At 29.3% G+C, this 22,066-nt stretch overlaps 1 protein-coding gene across 1 annotated transcript; it reads right to left on the bottom strand.

The window, feature by feature from the left end:
- Positions 1–14,129: 14,129 nt before the first annotated feature.
- On the bottom strand, positions 14,130–14,504 carry LOC145849668 (histone H2A-like). Its single transcript, XM_082954676.1, has one exon. It carries the CDS (start codon positions 14,502–14,504, stop codon positions 14,130–14,132), a length of 375 nt encoding a protein of 124 aa, XP_082810802.1.
- Positions 14,505–22,066: the final 7,562 nt, after the last annotated feature.

The raw sequence follows: 22,066 nt of genomic DNA on the forward strand, positions 1-22,066 counted from the left end.
AAATTAGAGTCCGGCCGGAACCGGATCCGGACTTTTTTTTCAAATTAGAATCCGGCCGGATCCGGATATCAGACAAAAATGGCAATATCCGGCCGGACCCGGATAGTGAATCTGGTACATCACTAGAATAAACTAGCCTGAGTCAGAATGAGGTTTTTAAAAACTGAAAAAAAAAGACTTTTAATCTAATAATAAGTAGAACAGCTAGCCACAAGGTTTACAAATTTAGGTGTTATTTACAATTAAATATCTGAAATCAAGTTCTTGAACAAAATACACTAAAAAATTACAAAATATTGAAAACTGGATGAGCTCAAACTCCTTCAAAATCTAAAAGAAAACTGTCTGAGTTTTTATATAAATTAAACTAGCCTGAGGCAGTCCAAGATTTTCTAAAATTCCCAAAAAATATCAAACTAGCAGGGTTTCCACTGTTTAAGTCAATAAAACTAGCTAGAGTGAGTATAAACAAGCCTGAGTCAGAATGAGGTTTTTAAAAACTGAAAAATTACTTTAATCTAATAATCAGTAGAACAGCTAGCAAAGGTTGACAACTTGGTAGTAAAGTTGTGGTACACTTAACTTATTAGTACTACCCATCATAATTAAATCCTACCTTATTTAATTAATATCTAACAAATACAAAACTCTAACTGAGACTACTTTCTATAATCAGACACGACAGTTTTGAGTGATGAATCTTTTATATAAAACACATCAAGGAATACTAGCATATACAAAATTATTAATTACTTTGGTAACACTTTTAAAACTGGAAGCTATTTAAATCTATATCAAAAGACTTAAAACAAAAAACTAAAAATTAAATAAAACTTTTAGTAAACAAGAAACTGTAAAATTTTTAATAAACTATTAAACTATAAACCTGGATTAAATTTTTAAACAATTAAACACCTGTTGAAATATTCATTTTTAAAACAAAACACTACTTACAATAAGCATTCACAAAAACGTTCAAGATATTTTGTTGCTTCAAGCTACACACCAAACTAACTAACTGCTTACATATAAACTGCCTGTGATGTTTTGTTGCATCAGTATTTAGTTTGAAACATTTTGTCATATGATTCTCATTGGCTCGTACATTCAACTGTTTTAACTCTAAATATTTTCTGAGCTCAACTTTAAAGAATAAATAATGCAAGTATTCATTCCAAAGTTTTCAATTTTACAACATTTGTAAAGAGTTTTATTTCATGAAATGTTTTTTTTCATAGTTTAAATGTAAACAAATGTAAATTAGTCACGTGTCCAAAATGAGCCGGTCACGGTAGGTGTTTAATTTCAACTGACGAAAATGACTATTATTAATTTACACAGGGTTTGTTTTTGAAAAAATACTTTTCAGTATGCTCTTTTTTACTAACTAGATCCGGGTCCGGCCGGATCTCTGTTAGGATCCGGCCGGACCCGGATCCGGACATTTTTTTCAAATTAGAATCCGGTCGGAACCGGACCCGGACTTTTTTTTCAAATTAGAGTCTGGCCGGAACCGGATCCGGACTTTTTTTTCAAATTAGAATCCGGCTGGATCCGGATATCAGACAAAAATGGCAATATCCGGCCGGACCCGGACCCGGATAGTGAGTCCGGTACATCACTACTTAAAACATATTTAGTTAAAGCAAAAACCCTTTAAATGACTATTCAACTAACCCTTTTAAACAACTATGCTCGAACTGGCATAACTTTAGTTGTAAATTTGAATTAATTAAAATCTTTGTTTTCTGATCACCAGTTTTTGAAATAATTTTGAGCCTACTTACGGTTAGGGTCTAACATTATGGTTATAAGAAATTTCAGATATAACTTTTTTACGTTAAATTGACATTACCTTTATGTGGAAAGCTTGAAACCGAATAATTTAAAGTTATATAAGTCATATAGTTTACTATCAATAGCTAAAAGTATTTTTTAGGTTTCAATTAGATAGATTATTAAGTGACGAATGTTTAGAAAACTTGTGTAAGAAATAGTTTTGTTTTTACAAGAAAATAATAACAAGTTTTAATGTCAAGGTGATACTTGCACAAGTTTGTTTGGGTTTTATACTTTTTCATATTTGATTTACATCAGTTTAACTTTTTAACCACTAAAATTTTCAGAAAATTTTGTAATTACATATATTGAATATTTAAACTAGGTAAACTGAAAAACAGGAGGTAATGAAATTTGTTTAAAAAGTTCTCACTTAGTAATTAAGCAAAATATTTATAATGCAAAAGAGTGCCTTAATAAAAAAATTCTTTAATTATTACTTTAATTGTTTATACAAAAATAATAAAACACTTAAATGAATAATAATATATTACTAATATTTCATTAAATCTTTAGTTTCAAAGTTGATCATTGGGTACGTTTTGTCTGCTTATAAGTAATAACTTGTGTTACTTTTTCTTAAAATTAACATAAAATATTAGCTAGACGATTTTTAAATAACTACAAAGTTTGTATACTACTAAAAAAAGTACATAACTTAAATAAGTATTAAAACATTTAAGGTTTTTTAAAACTGTATTTATCCCTTACTGAATACAAGCAAAGGTAACAATTTTTTTTTTTAATTAATATTTTTTATTGCTTGTCAGAACCAAATTAAGCCTTAGGTAAAATTTGATAAAACAAATTTAGGACAAATTTGTTTGTTTTATTTAATATGTATTATAATTTTAGTAAGTGTTTGTGCATTTATATGATGGCTTAATAAAAACATTTTTGTTAAACTAGTATTTATTTTAAAATAGAAGCTTTAATTTATCATATTTACTAAATTAGTAACATTTAATTATCGTAAAAGTTCTACAGTTAGTTTAAGCTTACTGGTAGCATTTTAACTTGAAGCAATTTTATTGATAAAGTTTCTTGCATTATTAGAATTAGAGTATTAAGTATTTGGTATGAATTTAAAAACTTTAATTAGTATTGGAAAATTTTAGTAAGATAGTGTTTGAATGTTTCAAATATTTAAATAAGTATTTTAAAAATTTAAACAATATTTAAGAATCCTGATTTAGCAAAATACCAATAAATAAAAATTACACATTTTCATCCATCCTTTTTGAATATATGTGGTAATAAGTATTAACAACTAATGCTTTACAGTTAAGAATTTTTTTTTTAGAAATTGTGAAATTTATCTTAGAAAATTAAGTTGGGATCTTAGTGAAAAGTTTCAAAACACATTTTAAGACAATTAATATTTACAAGTTAAAATTTGAAAAAAAACTATTTTTTTACAACTAAGCTTTTCTTTTATTAAATATCGAAATTAACATAACGAGTGGCTAAAAAAATTCAATTCAATTGTTTGAAACGAACTAGAGTTTTTAAAAATTTTCTGTAACAAACCTGATCCTCTATATTTTTTACTGTAGTAAAAGATAAAATAGTTTAAGAAAAACAAACGCTAATCAGCACATTAGGATCATTTAAAATTCTCTCCATCAGACCCTTATATAACAATCCATCTAACATTTAAATTTCCTTTAAGAGTAGCATATTTTCATATTTTTTGTGACTAAAAGAAAACTTACGTTTCTTGGTTTTCTTTTGCAGATATATTCTAGCTAACAAGTGATTAAATGGATACGAATTTAGCTAAATCGGTAGTAGTTTGCAATTTTTTAATGAGGACTGACTGTCATAAGATAAATGGTAGATAGGTCAGATTGTTTTGTGTATTTGAAAGTTATGACAAAATAAACTGGTATAAGTCATACATCTAATTAAACAAAAGCAATAAAAATAGTAATGAGCTATTGTAGATTTGGTTGAAAGAATAGTTTTTGAACTGTGAAATTTAAATCACTGGGAAAATACTTTTGTATAAATTTATTGTTTCCAGAGTGTTTTTCGAAAAACGTTATACAAAAAATTGAAACTTTCCTGATTTTGGCTACCTTTTAAACGCGTATTCAGAACATGTTACATATAAATTTAGTAAAATGTCTTACAAAAATTTAACTTTGTTCAACTCAAAATAATGTTTAAAACCAAAGATGTTTTGCTCAAATGTTTGTGACTAATAAAACTTATTTTTTACACATACAAGAACCATACCATTAAATAATCACTGCGCAGTTTATAACTATACAATAGTTATTTTTGAAATGAAAATACCATAAAATTTTCATCTAACGTCTGAATTAACTATTTTTTCTCAAAAATTACTTGTTAAACTCTACAACTTGTAGTTTTTTTTCTGATCTTGTTTTCAGAAACTAAGATACAAGATTTTTCGTCCAAGCTGAAAGTGTTTATCGCATAAATTAGGCCTTATGTTTGCATTTTAGTTTAAAATACTTAATTTAGTACATTTTTTGTTATGAAACTTGTTGCTAGTTAAAAAATTCTTTTTGAACCCGAACATTAAGAATTATTAAAACGGTAGATTTCTTAATTTGTCCAAATCTGTTTTTGAAACTTTAGTACTAATTTCTGAATAAAATTAACTTGGTTTATTGAAAAAAAATTATAGCTTGTCAGTAATCAAAATTATAAGAATTTAAATAAAATAGTTTCAAAGAAGAGTTTTTAACCCAGAAAAGGACAACTTTCGTAAGTAGCTACACTTGAACTTTTTTCTTCAAAGTAAAATATATATAATAATAAAAATAACAAAGTTGCTTTATGATTGTTTTACTTTAAAGTAAAATTGTTGCTTCAGCTTTATGAGTCGTCTTTTATAAACTGTCAGTCTAAGTTAATTTGAAAATTTTTCAAAAATAAAGCTATTTTAAAAAACTAAAAAAAGTTTAATATTTTATTTAAGTGTAACTGCAACTAAGTTTGCGTATTAACAAAATAAATAAACTATTTTTTTTCATATGAATACCTTTGTTTTTACTTTTGTCAGCTATATTTTTAGCATTTTTTTTATACTGTTTGAGTTTGCTTTATTAGTTGAATATTTATTACATAAAACGTATTTTGCGAATCACTACTAAGGCATTAGTTACTTTTTCTATGTGAATTTAATAATGCCTTTGATAGTTTTTTTGCAGTCTAAGCTTTGTAATGTAAAACCACTAAACTGATAACTTTATTTTTTGAATTACATTGAAACTGTTGTTGTTTTAGGGCTTTATTGATAATTGTTATAGATAGTAATCTGCGTTTCTAGAAATGCTTTTATATAAATACTTTAAATTTTTGGTCAGTTCTGAAAAGCTACCTTTAGTATCTGAATTCTTTTTAATGCTCCATAACTTTCAATTAAAAGTCATTGTTTATTGAAAGCTCTGAAAAATACGGCTGACAACTGCTGTGTTTGTTTTCCTTTGCGACATTGTTACCATGTTTAATATTTCATTCATTACTACCATTTCTACCTGAACCTTGCCTCGGCCAAGAGTTTCTTCTAAACTCCAAGTTTGTGTCCCTGCTTCCATAACTTCCAGAGGTGCTCGAAAAGTTGCCAGAAATTTCTGAACTTTTGAACGAGTTGCTGCTCGAGTTGCCGCCATCAAACGTTTCTGATTCTTCCCTGCACCGAATGTACGCTCTTGTGTTCATCAAAATATTCTCCAAATACTGAGATTTTTCATCTTTGGGAAATCCACCTTCAAAGCTCGAACTCTCCCGCCTTTCATCAGCGTCGTCGAGTTTCGAGCTGCTGTCCGCATTTTCTTTGTTTTTGGCGTCCGAAAAATTACCCTTTGAATTTGCCGCGTTCGAGCTGCAAGTTCCGTTGTCGGGACTTTCCCGGCATTCAGATTTACCGCGAAAATTTCTGGGGGCGGGGTACATGGGGTATCCCCTGACCTGGTAACAGTTGTCGGGGCCGAAGTGGAGAAAGTCCTCAAGCTGTTTCTCCTTGCAAGAGCGCGGAGTTTCAACTTTGGGACTTTCCAGCTTGCAGCTGTACTTTTGGGCGAACCTGTTTTTAGATTCAGGGTGAATTGCGTTTTCGATTTCAAGCAGCTTCATCATTATCTGCAAGAAATTTTAGTTTATTTAAAATGTTATTTGTTTAACTTAAAGATTTTTTAAAATTACTAGAGAAAAACAAATACTCAACTAAAAGTTAGTAGATTTACAAATCTAAAGTTTAAATTTAATTAAAGTGTTAAAACCAACAACAAAAAAGTTGGTAAAAAATGAAACAAAACTTTTCAAATAAGTATTTGTTGACTAAATGAAATTTGTACCCAGCACTAAATATTACTTTTTACTGCAACTTGAAAATAAACAACTCACATTTTCTTTTTCGTCACTACTTAATTTCTTGTTTTTTGGTTTTTTGTTTTTATCATCACACCTGATTGTACCATACAAATTACGAGCTGAACAGTTGTGCTTCTTGCTGCATTTTTCTTTGCAGCAGCTTTTATTGCTGCACTGACGAGACATAACTACGTTTACGTTGAAGCTAAATTAACTTTTCTTTTTCTTTTCAAATTAATACCACATAAAAATACACATAATTTTACGAACGTTGTAGTTATTTTTCAAGTACGAAATATTACATTCTGTTTTTACATCCATCAGATGTTTAAAAATTTACTCTAAAATAATCATATTATTTGTATGTTTATGTGTTCTATACGTAACAATACAAAACTTAAAATTTTACTTATAAAATTCTAAAACAAAATGATTATAGAAAAAAAAAAAGGTTCAAAAGTGAGCAAAACTGTTTTTATTAATGTTAATGTTTTCAAATAATCATCAAAGATTCACTACAATAAATAGTTTCTTCACATATACCTAAGCTTTTACAAACGAAAAAATTTCACCCTAGAAAATTAAATTTGTTATGTCAAAGAAAACATCGGCGAAAGTAATCAGAGTTAAATTGTGGACAGTCATCTGCCGTGAGACAAGCGCATACCATATTTAACACCGGGTAGACGTGTGATCGAAACTTTGTTACATAGTTATTATGCTCTAATTTACAATTTAATTTTAGCTGCCCTGAATACTTCATATTCTCTTTAAGAAGTATTTATTATAAGCTCTTAAATTTAAAAAGGGGCTTCCCAAACTCTTTTTCATAAGGCCCCCTTTGAAGAAATTACAAAAGCTATGGCCCCTCTCTCAAAAAACTAGTGTCCACTACGCCTAAAACCTTTTTTTGCTCTTCACCTTCAAGTTCGGAATATCTAGTGTAAGTTGTAAATTATGGCCTCATGGCCCACGTTGACCCTCTAAAATTGTGAAATGGCCCACTTTGGGAAACCCTGCTCTACATGAATAGTAAAGTACCTTTCCACTATTTAGATAAATATTTTTAAAGTAAAAATTGGTTTTTTTATATTTATATTCAAGTTTACTGTAATTTTAAACAACTTTACAAACTTGAAACAACTTGACCACATAAATAAAGAAAAATACAATGAATACATTTTCTGTTACACAAAGTTTTATTACTAGTTTTTTTTCTACTTATGCTTTTTTTTCTTTCCTTTTTTTTTGTCACCTTTTTTCCCGCCTTTCTTATCTTTCCCGCCCTTTTTACTTTTATCTCCTTTCTTACCCCCTTTTTTACTACCTTTCTTGCTGCTTTTCTTACTATGACCACCATCGCTCTCAGGAGACGTTTCTGGACCGTTAAGGTCTCCAAAGCTTATTCCTGGTTTCACGCTCTCTGCCTTGTTTGTGTCTTTATCGCTGTGTCCCTTGCTACTTTTACCGCCATTCTTGCTGTGGCTGTCCTTTTTATCTTTGCTTTTGCTTTTTTCTTTTTTGTCGTGGCCACCCTTTTTGTCTTTACCCTCTTTCTTGCTACTTTTATTGTCTTTCTTACTATGGTCTTTTTTACTATGGTCTTTCTTCTCATGGCCACCATCGCTTCCAGGAGATGTTTCTGGACCGCTAAGGTCTCCGAAATCTGTAACAACAAGTTCAAAGGTCGCCTCAGCACACTCATCACAATCTTCCGCGTTTGTATCATCGTGACCACCATGGCTTTTATTTTCTTTTCCCTCGCTACTTTTTCCGCCTTGCTTGCTGTGGCTGTCCGTTTTGTCTTTGCTTTTGCCTTTACTTTTGCCTTTGCTTTTGCCTTTACTTTTTTTACCTCCTTTTTTGTCGTGGCCCCCCTTCTTGTCGTGGCCGCCCTTCTTGCTCTCTTTTCCGTGCTCCTTTCCCTCGCTTTCCGGAGAGCTTTCGTCCCCAAGATGACCTTCTTCATCGGGTTCTTTACCATGGTCACTTTTACCGTTACCGTGGCCGCCTTTTTTGCCACTTTCCTTTTTGTCGTGTCCCCCTTTTTTGTCGTGACCTCCTTTTTTGTCATGACCTCCTTTTTTGTCATGACCTCCTTTTTTGTCTTTTTTACCTTTTTTGCTTCCCTTGCCTTTCTTGCCGCTCTTTTCTTTCTTGCTGCCCTTATCGTGCTTCATTATGGACTTAGTTGCTTCCGCATCGTGGTCCTGATACAGCAGGTCGTTTTGGCTTCCGCAACAGCATTTGTTGCCGCGCGGATCCTGATAAAGATCATTGACAGGTAAAAAAAAAGTTTAACAAGAAGCCTCAATAAAGCATGTTGTTTGATTTTCGCGTCCTTTTTTACTTTGTACAAGCAATTTTAGACAAATTGAGCGCACGCCTAATGATGATGAAAATAAGAAACTTACAACGTACCTTGTATTCCGAACACTTTCCCCGCTTGGGCATCGGGTACAGCGGCCTCTTCCTCGGGTCCCAGTAGTTGTCGGGCACATGGTGCAGAATGTCCACCAGGCGTCGCTGCCTGCAAACGTGGGGGATTTCCCTGTTGTATTTGTTTTGGCACGCGCGGGTGTTGTGCTCCCGCATCTCCTGGGTGTTGCGCGGGTGAATGAGGGAGTCGATCTCGTCCAATTTCTTCACTATCTGTGGAGAATCTTAGATTTAAATTCTTAACATTATTCGTAGTTGCACACATTTTTATAGTTACTTGCTGTTTTTGAAAATCAATAAATGAAGTCGTCAAAGTAACCTAAACTGATAACTAGTCCAAAATGTAAGTAAAAAGTTTGTCATTAACAATAATTTTCAAGACAAATAAGGCTTAGCTGTCTTTTGAATAGTGATGTACCGCACTCACTATCCGGGTCCGAGTCCGGCCGGATATTGCCATTTTTGTCTGATATCCGAATCCGGCCGGATTCTAATTTGAAAAAAAAGTCCGGATCCGGTTCCGGCCGGATTCTAATTTGTAAAAAAATTCCGGATCCGGTTCCGGCCGGATTCTAATTTGAAAAAAAAGTCCGGATCCGGGTCCGGCCGGATCCTAACAGAGATCCGGCCGATTTGGATCTAGTTAGTAAAAAAGAGCACACTAAAAGGAATTTTTTCCATAACAAACCCTGTGTAAATTAATATGCGTCATTTTCGTCAGTTAAAATTAAACACCTACCGTGATTGGCTCATTTTGTACCCGTGACTAATTTACATTTGTTTGCATTTAAACTATGAAATAAACTTTTCAGAATTGCAACTCTTTACATATGTTGTAAAATTGAATTCTTTGGAATGAATACTTGCATTATTTACTTTTTTAAGTTGAGCTCAGAGAATATTTAGAGTTAATACGGTTGAATGTACGAGCCAATGAGAATCATATGACGAAATGTTTCAAACTAAATACTAATGCAACAAAACATCAGAGCCTGACAGGCAGTTTAGATGTAAGCAGTTAGTTAGTTTGGTGTGCAGCTTGAAGCAACAAAATATTTTCAACTTTTTTGTGAATGCTTATTGTAAGTAGTGTTTTGTTTTAAAAGTGAACATTTCAACTGGTGTATAGTTGTTTAAATATTTAAGCCAGGTTTATAGTTTAATAGTTTATTAAAAATTTTACAGTTTCTTGTTTACTAAAAGTTTTATTTAATTTTTAGTTTATTGTTTTAAGTCTTTTGATATAGACTTAAATAGCTTCCAGTTTTTAAAGTGTTATTAAAGTTATTAATAATTTTGTATATGCTAGTATTTCTTGTTGTGTTTTATATAAAAGACAAAACTGTCGTGTCTGATTATAGAAAGTAGTCTCAGTTAGAATTTAGTATTTGTTAGAAATTAACTAAATAAGGTAGGATTTAATTATGATGTATACTAATAAGTTAAGTGTACCACAATCAGTCCACAACTTTACTACCAAATTGTCAATCTTTGCTAGCTGTTCTTCTGATTATTAGATTAAAGTAATTTTTTCAGTTTTTCAAAGCCTCATTCTGACTCAGGCTTGTTTATACTCACTCTAGCAAGTTTTAATGACTTAAACAGTGGCAACCCTGCTAGTTTGAAACTTTTTAGGAATTTTAGAAAATCTTGGACTGCCTCAGGCTAGTTTAGTTTTTTAAAAAAACTCAGGCTAGTTTATTTTTAGATTTTGAATGAGTTTGAGCTTATCCAGTTTTAAATATTTTGTAAATTTCTAGTGTATTTTCTTCAAAAACTTGATTTCAGATTTTTGATTGTAAATAACACCTAAATTTGTAAACCTTGTGGCTAGCTTTTCAACTTATTATTAGATTAAAGTTCTTTTTTTTCAGTTTTTAAAAACCTCATTCTGACTCAGGCTAGTTTATACCAGTGATGTACCGTACTCACTATCCGGGACCGGCCGGATATTGCCATTTTTGTCTGATATCCGGATCCGGCCGGATTCTAATTTGAAAAAAAAGTCCGGATCCGGTTCCTGCCGGATTCTAATACGAAAAAAAAGTCCGGATCCGGTTCCGGCCGGATTATAATTTAAAAAAAAAGTCCAGATCCGGCTCCGGCCGGACCCGAAATTGTGGGTCCGGTACATCACTACTTTTGAATTACTTTTTTGTAGCACTCGTTCAAGAAACTAACAAACATCAAAAAGTGTTTATACAAACAAAACCTAAATCTTGAAAGTGCCAAAATAGGTGAAACTAAATTTAAGAAATATCCCCCAAACACAAACCTCGTCCCTGGTCCAGGCGTCCAGGTGATTGTGCTCCTGTTTCGGATACTCGCAGATCTGGTCGCACTCAGCCCACATCACACCGTTCCTAGGCAACTCGTCGTCGCTGCAGCAACCGTAGTTTCCGGTGGGGTCGCACGGGCCGCAAATGCTACTGCAACCCCCGCCGCAACCCCCGCCGCAACCCCCGCAACCACTGGGTCGGGCCTGGTTGCGAGGGAAATTGAGCTCCATGTTCATTCGACCGTTAAGTGTGCCCGTGACCCCGTTGTTAGGGGCGTTCCGGCCCCCGGAGCAGTCCCTGTAGTCGTCATAGTAACAGTCCGAGTCCGAGTCGCCATGGGTCGGGTATTTCTTGTACATTTCACTTCGGGGATTTTTTCTGAAAAGCAAGTAAACTGTTAAATATTTTTTTTTAAGGTTTTTTTTTATTTCTTTACTCAGGTTTTACTTTTTTAAAGTTTTTAAACGTTTTTATTTTCTACCAACTTTTTGATTACTCGACACGATATTACTTATTTTAATTTTGTGTTTAAATTTATTTTCAGTTTTATTTTTAAATTTTCTTGATTTAATTAATCATTTATAAATTGCTTGATTTTTAGCCAAACATAGCAATATAGTACAATGAAGTAATATAATACAGTCATTTTTTGACTTAAAAAATGAGTAAAAACTAACTTTATAGACATACCTATGCACTACTAGATTTAAAACTTTTGTAAGATTTTGTAAAGTATTTTCTTCTGTTTAGCTTATATCTTGTAAGATTTTTTTGAATAGTTTTAAATAAGCTAAATTAACTTTAGCTAAAAGTTATTAGCTAAAATTTCATAACGAAGCAGTTTAAAAACATTACCTTCCGTTTCTATTAGTACCTTCCTTGTTTTTTTATTCCAAAATAAGTGACTAACTTTTACTCATACAACTTGAAAATATATTTAGCGCATTCTTCCGAAAAAGCTACACTTGGCAGTTTTTTTTTCTATTACAAACGAATATTACGAACCCGCATACTGATACACGACTTTAGTAAACGTAACTGTAAAATTTCAGTTTTAGTTGAAATTTATGCAACAAAAAAATGTTGCGCAGTACGTAATAGTGCAAAACATTATGTAAAACTTTCAAATTATTTTTAATCACAAATAGCTTGTATTTTTAAAAGAGAGGTAATTGTGCGACCCGCGAACATGTTTTTATTTTAAGTAGGATGCAGCCTGCTAAAGGTAGAACTGCGACCGCGAGCATGCAAAACCGGTTGCCTTCAGAGCAATCAAAATCTTTGCAAACTAAACTCCAAAATACAATTCAGTGAAGCAAGTTGTAATTTAGTAAATATTTATTATGTTACGTTGTGTTCTGTTGAAATAAGTTGAAAAGAGAAATATAAAAGAAGAAAAAAATTAAGATCACTATATAAAATGCCCGCGGATTTTTTTTTTCAAAGTTGGCCCTCAATCACGAAACTGCTGATTAATTTTGAAAAATTCAATGAAGTTATACTTTAATTTTCTTGATAATGACATTATTGTACTTTACAAACAGTATTATAATTTATTTGAAATTTGTTATTACAATTGTTATTGTTATTATCATTTTAAATTAAAACGTTTGTTGCCTTCAGATCTTTTTAACAAACATAATAAAAACCTAAAGATTTGAATATTTGAATGTTTTATATAGAACTTTTTTTCGTCAACGCTTTTAAGATGAATTTAAATTACAAACGTCAAAAAAGCTTTAAATTTTATTTGTACAAGAAATATTTCATCGTTTTTTTTACCAAGTTTTTACGAGGACAATTTTTTTCATAAGTACTGTTAACTAGCTATAGTTATTTTTGAGTTTCGTAAAGAAATTATTTACAGAAGTAGTTTCCTGTTTAATCGTTTAAATTTTAAAAACGCATTAACAGTTTATGGTAGTAAAAACCGACTGCAATACTTAGGGAAGTGCAAATAAGTTTCATTTTAGTTTATAGCTTCAAATTGATTTTAAATATTATTGTTTTTGTTTAGATAATTTTGAACCTCAGTATACTTAACATTAACAACTTATGACTAAGAACTTTATTTATAATTCTTTTAAATTAGACCATCTGTATAAAAGATCAGTTTTTAGCTCTATAAAAGATTAAATATGTTCAAAAATGTTGTGAGCTTATTATCGCTTAGAAGAAAAATATTTAAGCAGTTTTAAATATAGTTTATACAATTTGTTTTTATTTGCACCTTATCTTTGTTTATTTAAGTTTTGTCCAATTAATAAAAAAGTGTTTTGTTATAAAGACTTTTTTGCAGCAAATTGTTATTAATAAATTTACAAATATGTACGTTATTCGCACTTTTTTAATAAATGTATAACATTAAAAAACAACAGCTTTAAACTAATAAGACCATAATTCAAAGGAAATATTGTAAATGAAATTTTGTTTAAAACTTAACAAATGCCTGTTTTGAGTCTAAAATGATTGATTTTTCAATGTTTTCAGTACTAAAAAGCAAAAATATTTTTCAAGAAATACAAATTTTCAACTGAACATTTTGCTGCACAGCTAGTTTTATTCGCACTACTTTATAATTGGCGAGAATGTAAGAGAATAGCTATGAGCAAGAAAGTTGAATTTAAATTATTGAGCCAAATTCAGAAACGTTAGATCGAAATAAAGTGAGATAAAAAAAAGAGTAAAGTACGTTCATTTAAATTATTCATACTTTGCCGCCTAAACTCGCATTAGCTGTTTTCTATTTCTTAAAAACATTGCTAATACTTACAAACAGTTAAACAAAACTCATTTAAGATCGTGCTGCAGCTTAAAAGCTACAAATAATAAATAAAAACCTTGTACAGTAAAATGTTATAAATAACAACACACGACTCGTTCTGTTTCGAAATGGCTTTAACATTACAATCGCACCTTACAACTACTTTTCGTTTAACTTGTTTAAAACCAGGTGTTGAGTTATTTAGCTTGTATATAACAAAAGGCGTGTAAGCAGACTTATGTTTGCATTTTACTTATATAACTTCTCACATGAAACAACTTTAACTTAACATAAATCAAATTACTTTATAAACACAAGATTTTGTTTGTACTAAAGAAAAACGTAAACTGTTTTTTAACTTTAACAAATGTAAGTGCTCAACAAAAAAACACTGGTGAAACTAAGAAAATCTTATGTTTTTAGGTGGCCCTTATAAGGACCTGCTTCTGTATCAAAGATACTTAAGCTTTCTTTGCGGTCTTCTTTGGCAAGAGGACAGATTGGATGTTTGGCAACACACCTCCTTGAGCGATGGTAACTCCTCCCAACAGTTTGTTCAACTCTTCGTCGTTGCGGATGGCAAGTTGAAGGTGACGGGGAATGATACGAGACTTCTTGTTGTCACGAGCAGCATTTCCAGCCAACTCGAGAACTTCAGCGCTCAAGTATTCCAACACTGCTGCCAAGTAGACTGGTGCTCCGGCACCAACACGTTGGCTGTAGTTACCGTTTCTCAGCAGACGGTGAATACGACCGACTGGAAACTGAAGTCCAGCGCGTGATGAACGGCTCTTCGGCTTGGATTTAGATTTTGCTCCCTTTCCGCGTCCTGACATGATGAATTGATGAATGATAAAGTTTTTACAAGTATCGCTTTATGTACTAATCGTTACGAACCTCGCCTAGAAATACAATTTCTCTCATTATAGCTTTTTTTTCTCTTTAGTCTATTGCAGAAGTAAACTTGTTAATGCCGAAAAAAATTTCTCTCGATTTCTGGTTTTTCTGATTAATTTTTTTTTTACATTTGTATAGGTTGCGTTTATAACAAGTAATAAATTTTGATTAAAAATTTATTAGATTTTATAAACTTATTCCAACCTATTACTTGAATATGTATTTGTATTTATTTTATTTAAGTTTTAACAAAACAAAAAGTTATTAACATACTAATATAGCGACATCAAAGTTTGAATACATAATTTTTAATTTCTGTAAAACTATAGAACACCATTGAACAATAGAAACATTAAATCAACGTCTTTATAGTTGGTGCATCTTTCTAAGACATTTAGTTTGTACTATTGCACGCTTTTGAATTTTTATTCTCTTTTTACTTATTTTTTATCAAAGTTGTTTTTAGTAAAATAAGTTAATTTTAAGTGTACTTCTATCTTCAAAGTTTTATATATTGTTATTTTAGAAACAAGTATGTATTGAAATGCTAGAACTATTTTAATAACCATTTTTATTTAATCTAAATATTTAAATCTAAAAATAAAAATTAAATGTAAAGTTTTCTTTTAAATCGAATTATAACAAAAGCATTAGTAATTTCGCCTTACTTATAATTTAAATAGTTTCTAACGATATAACCGAAAATTAATTATCTTTCAAACAAAACAAAAAAATAGTATTCAAAATCAAGCTTAGAAAAGTCATATTATCGAAAATTGCCGAAGTAAAGCAGTCATTTGTGCAGCTTAGATCTAAAAAGGCAGCAATATTTTAAATTGCCAAACTCGTTTTTATGTCTTTTATTTTCTTATTTTTGTACTCTTCACACGTGAGAGCATCAATTTAGTTAAATAAAACTCTTCAAGTTTGATTATTTTGAAAACTAGAAAAAAGTATTAATATTACAAGCAATCTAAATAATAGCATTATAAAACTAAATTGTTCTTAAAGCAATACTCGCAACTGTTAAAAACCACAAAATGGTGCAGATATTTTATTTTTGCTTGCTAGATTACTAAGTGTTAAGCAATTTCTAATCAGCTATAAACTTGAATTCAACTACAACTACTGCATATTCTACAATTTAACAATTTATTTTGTATACTTACATCTAAATGTTTTGAATGTCATTCGAAAACATGTTTTTATTTAATTAAAAAAAGAAGAACAAAATTTTTAAATTTAGTTTGTTTGACTTAACTTTTAGTCTTTTCATAAAAGCTTAAAGCACAAGGTTAAAACTTTAAATCTGTTCAACAGTTTTTTCATGTAGTTATATCGTTAGTCATTAGTTTTGTTATTCACGTTACTTAAATAAAGTACTTTAGATTTGTTAACAATTTATATAAACTACGCTGAAAATTTTAAGAATTTCTGTCTTTAACTTTTATTGAAAAATTGACATGAAAAAAAAAGTAATGTATATAATAAACAGTATTAGCAATATATTACTTCAACTTGTTTGAACTTATTTGTTCCTGATGAAGAGTTGATGCAGGTATTGCTTTTATATTTAAACAGCAAATCCACACAAAGTTCGCCAAATGCGTATACAGTATCTAAAGCAATTTTAGTTTTATGAATTGTAAAAATATGAAAAAAAAAAAAAATATCTTACAAAGTTATATGTAATCATATGCTACATATTACTTTTTATGCTACTGTTACACGCATACTGTTCATAGCTTAGCTTTTAACTTAGATTATTCTTTTCTTTATTATAGTTCTATTTATTTTTTAATTGAGTTTTGCTTAAATATAAGAACATTAAATAATATAGCTTTAATGTCGTAACCTGCTTGTTCAAGTAGTAGAACCCAAGTCCTAGGCATCTAAACAAGAAGGGCCATAGGAAAATCGAAACAAATCGTTATAAGAAAGTAGTGATTAGTTCATGTAACACTTAAAAAAAGCGTTATCTTAATATTGATTATAGTCAGGTATGTAAAAGAGTAAAATAAAAGTATTTATTATATTTTAAATTAATGTTTATGGCAGCTTACCTTGCGTAAATACAGACAAGCCACTGAGCGGAAAAAACTTAATAAACATATAACAACAGTTATGAAATAGGTTTCTAAAAAGTGACATGTTAATGTTTATTTATGAAAGTCTATTTAGCTTAACTTAGTTTAACTTGATTTATTTTTTTCTAATTTTCAAGCTAGTTTTAAAATACTTATTACCCTTGCTGAATCACTTTCTTTGTATATAAGGTTTTTTTTTGAAAACTTTAAAAATAAATTTTCCTGTAAAACACATTGAAAAAATTCTTAAATGTGCTAATATGCCCTTATTAATTAAATAAAATTTGTACATATAGAAAATATTGTAAATTAATACAAAATCTTTAACTAAAAAAAGTATTTAAGTTAATAAATATTTCGAAACAAACTTAGTTTTAATCTATAGTTATAAAATAGTAAAGAAACAAAAATTTAAAAGCACAAATTTAAATAAATATTAAAAGTAAGTTTTTTAAGACGAGGTTTTTACTACTTAATAAGTAATATATATTTGAAAATTTAGTTTAACAAATAAGGCCTTTCTATAAGTTAGCTCCTTTTATACGTTATATAATTGCTGAAACTTATAATTAACTACAAAAACTTTATCTTCAAAAAATACTTACTGAGCACATTTGTAATTTTTAGCGGCAACATTTAACTTAACCGATCACAATTCACTACTATGTTTTCTCACTTTACAAAAACATTCAAAGATTGAACTGTGTTGTTCAACGTTTCTTTTGTTTTTATAATTTTGAACCGTTATACAAAGTTGAAAACCTGTGCTTGTATGAAAACTACTAATACTACTTTAAAAAAATTGAAAAAGTCAAGTGGGATGTAAATTTATATATCGTTTCAAATGTTTTATTAACAAATGTTTTGTAAAAGTTCAAACTGTCCTAAATACTTTATAACTTTTGACTGTAAGTTTATGCTTGAAAAAACTAAAGCAGAAAGCAATAAACTTTACTACAATGATCAAAACAAACAAAAAAGGTTGCTCTTACAATTGTTTAAAAAACGAGCGACACAGTTCAAATTTGAAAAATTGCGCCAAAACTTGCGACGTTTGAAAATTCTTGAGAGTGAGAAAAAATAGGAGTGAAGCTCAAGTCAAATATTGCCGCTCAAAATTGCAATGATGATGAGTAAGTACTTTTCTGCAAGTTAGATTGTTCAAGAAGTTTATAAGTTTTGAGGAATATAAAAAATATAATTAGTTTATTATAAGAAGCCTTTTTATCATTAAACTATGTTTAAGTAACTAAAATTCACAAAACAGTACAAAACTCGTCTAAAAACTTTATATATTTTTTTTTATGTTTTGTTCTACTTGATGCATTTAAACTTTATTTTTTCCCGAACTTTTAAAGCTATAAACTAAAATAAGACTTGTTTCATGCAAACAGTTAACTTAAACAAGTTTAGTATTAATTTTTGAATTTAAGTTACAATTTTTAAGTCACATTTACGAAATTTAAGTAAAAATAGATACTTTTGGTGACAGAAATTGACTAATAGTTAGTGTAAGTTGTGTAATGTATACGAAAATAAAACGAGAAAAAATTAAAATATAACGAGAAAATTATCACTAAAACTATCTGTAAAAACCGTTGAAACTGTTTACATTCAAAGAAATTAAATCCTACTTTAAAGTTAACATACATAATACTTGCCTAAAACTTTTGTAATTTAGTAAATGAGTGTATTTAGTTTTAATTTAAGTGATAATTTTTTTTTAGGATTATTACAATTTAATAAGGTGTTTTTTAACAAATGAATATATATTAGGAAGCTCAGAAAAGTTGTTGCAGCTCCTTTGTTATATAAGCTAATATTTTTTTTTCTTCAAACTTAATTAAGAATTTTGCAATCTAAAGCGAACTAAAACTGATCTATATATAAACTTATTTCCTGTTTACAACTCCTTTTACGTAAATTTAAGTTAGTCGCTTTTTGAACTTTATAAACACAAAACTTCGTAAAAAAGTTAACTGGTTAATTTCTGTAAAACTAAAGTTTTACAATTTTTTTAACAAGTAACATCAGTACAAGTTTTACCAATATAAATTTTTAAGAAAAGTAAGACTTAAAGAATGTCCAACAAAGAAGATGAAATGAATAAGAGATAAAAGCCTAATACTCGTAAAAATAAAATTTAAACTTTTGCGCCAAATTTTACTTCGCTTGAAAATTTAAAGAGTGAACTTCCCAAAGAGCAAAGCGGAAGCAGATATATTAAATTTTGCCGCTCAAACTTATGTAAAACTTTGTTTTCAAATATTAGGCACTTTTCGTAACTCATGAAAACAGAATAAAATATAAAACAAGTACTAAAACATTTCTTCGGACTTATCTATTTTAATTAAATCAAAATAAAATATATTAATAACCTTTTTTTTAACAAATAAAGAAAAACTGTCTTTAACAGCTAATTAAAAAAATTGGTGGCTCTAAAAAGAGCCTGGTTTTAATTAAACCATTTATTTGGAGCTGGTGTACTTAGTAACTGCCTTGGTACCTTCAGAGACGGCGTGTTTAGCCAACTCGCCGGGCAACAACAGACGAACAGCAGTTTGAATTTCGCGACTGCTGATGGTTGAACGCTTGTTGTAGTGAGCCAAACGTGAAGCTTCAGCTGCAATGCGCTCGAAGATATCGTTGACGAAAGAGTTCATGATGCTCATGGCTTTGCTGGGGCGCTGCGGAGGTAAAAATAAAAAAAGTCTGAGAGAGCTTATAGTAATACAGATTTAACTAGTTGCTAGCTTACATACAAAATAATCACCTGAAAACAAATGAAATATTATAATTGAAATTTTTACGAAAGGTCACGTCTGGAAACATTATATTAATAGACATTTACACATTTTCAAAATTACTACTAATATTAAAGTACTTTAAGATCTTTAAACTAAGTAAGAAGATATTTAAAAGTTTTAAGTGAACATACATTTGAAGATTAAGTTTTAAAAATTGATTATTGCTACGGTCTTCAAACCAAGGTTATAAAATTTGAGTCTTGTTATAATAAAAAATAAGGTGTTTTTTTCCTTTATATTTTGAAAATATAGTTTAAACAATAAAGTTTTATTATGTAACTTTTAAACCATTTAATTAATGTTTAAGTTTGTTTATCTTTGATGTTAAAATAGTTATGTCGGTATAAACACGTGAATTGCAAATAAATTAAACATTTTATTAACATTATATTAAAACATTTCAGGTAAAATTTGAATTATGAAAAGATTTAACTAAAATTTTATATACTTTTATTACTTATATAACTTTGCTGAAATTTTGTTACTTTAGTTTTTTTGCTAAAAACTAGTTTTAGCTATTCACTTTAAAGCCGTTGAAAAGCTAAAAAGTTAAGTCATGCACATATTTTTTTAGTCTATATAAGTTTTGTTATATGATTTTGTTTTAAAGTTCAACTAGTAAAGGATTTTACACCAAACTTAATATTAATAGACCTTTGTTAATTAATTCGTGACGATATAAACACACTAAAGTAAAAAGTATTTAAGTTGTTAATAACAAAAAAACACTTAACGAAACGTTATATGTCAATTTCCGCGTCAATTTCAATATGCAAGTTATGAAGTTTTCATAGGTAAAGTAAATTTATGATGATAAAACTTTAGAAATTGTACTTATACTTATAGTTTTAATGACAAAACTATTTTTGTAATTAATATAGCATAAACCATGTTTATAACTTTTTTAAAACTGCAATTGTACAAAGGCTTGAAAAAAAAAAAAAAAGTTAATAAAAAGTGTCAATTTAAAAATTTTGCTTGTTAAAACATTATTAAGTTTTAAAAGCAAAAAAAGTTTATACAACTAAATAATTATAGTACACGTCCAAAACCAAGCTATTTACTTTTATTTTTAATACAGTAACCTGCCACATAGTTACGCACTTTGACTGCGCAAAAGTGCGTACCGAACCGGCAGTGCGTACCTAGGAAATTTTGGTCTTTAATTACCTATTTTAAGCCTAAAAATAACATTTCAACAGCCACTAAAAAGTTTTAAAAATGACTACATAATACGAAAAGATAAAAAAAAATTGTTTATAACATAAAACATTTGTTTAAGTATATTAGAAGTATTGAGTATTTATTTAGTATATGTATTTATATGTAAGTAACAACTCTAATACTTTTTTAAATATTGGATCTGATTCAAAACTTGTAGGCTCATAAACAATTTTCTGGTTCCTTTCGTATTAAATCACTTACATTTTCAAGTAAATTTTATCTTAAAATGTAATACTTTTGTATAATTATTTTTAGATTTGTTTTTAAAGTAAATAAAAAAGCACTTTGAAAACAGGGTTTTTTGGCTAAAGTATGCGTACTATTCCGGTAGTCCGTGCCTAGAAAGAGCGTTCCTAGGTGGCAGGTTACTGCATTCCAATATTTGTCAGCTACATTTGGCTTATAAAAACCACACTTTTAATTAAAAAGCAAAAAATATACTGTGTTTTTATATATTGCTACAATTCTGTTAACTACTTTATACTTTTTTGCTGACAAATCATTAAAAAGATAAATACAAATTGTTTTTTGCTCATTGTTATACAATAAACAGGATACGTTAATAAACAAAAAAGAACTAACGTTTTATACAGATTAAGGATTCGATTAGTTTTTAAAAATGAATAAAAACAAAGGAATAATAAAAAACTATAAAAGTTTATTAAAATATTAAAAATATTTAAGTAGTTTAGATTTTAAATAACATAAACGTTGTATAATTTTTTTCTACTACTTTTTCCGCATAACAAGTTTATTTCTCAAAAATCTGAGCTACTATCTCGAATACTTTTAATCAATATGATACTTTTAGCCATAAAATTTACAAATGAATATACTTTAGGTGAAAAAAATGTTTTTAAAAAGTTGAATTTTGTGTTATTCTAATACTTGCGAGACTATTTTAAGAAAAGTAAAATGTGTTCATAGCAAAATGACTTATTCAAATGAAAATTGCTCATAAATAACATCAAGTGCTGTTGATAAGAACGAGAGAATTTAAAGAGTAAAAGTTTAGCACTATCCTTTTAAAATCTCCCGCTTAAATTATACCGTTTACATTTGTTAAACTTTTTGCTCGTTTCAAAATATTTATGTTAAAATATTTCTTTTCGCTTTTTATATTCATTTTATCTAAAAAAAAATAGTTTTTAATGTCCGCTCGGAGGGTCTGGTAGCACTGGCGGAACAGGTACTGCCTCAGAGTCACTTCTAATAGTTGCAAGGCTCTGGCTAGTACCTTTCTTTTTTACTACTTGTAGTTATGGGTCTCTCACTCATAACCAATAATAAACATCAAAAACATTTATAAATACCAATATGAACATCAGATTGAAAACCAATATGAATATCAATAACAATAACAATTACTACACCAATCATTTT

Source organism: Thalia democratica, chromosome 2, assembly GCF_965202585.1.
Source record: "Thalia democratica chromosome 2, ktThaDemo2.hap1.1, whole genome shotgun sequence".
In the NCBI taxonomy this organism is placed as follows: Eukaryota; Metazoa; Chordata; class Thaliacea; order Salpida; family Salpidae; genus Thalia; species Thalia democratica.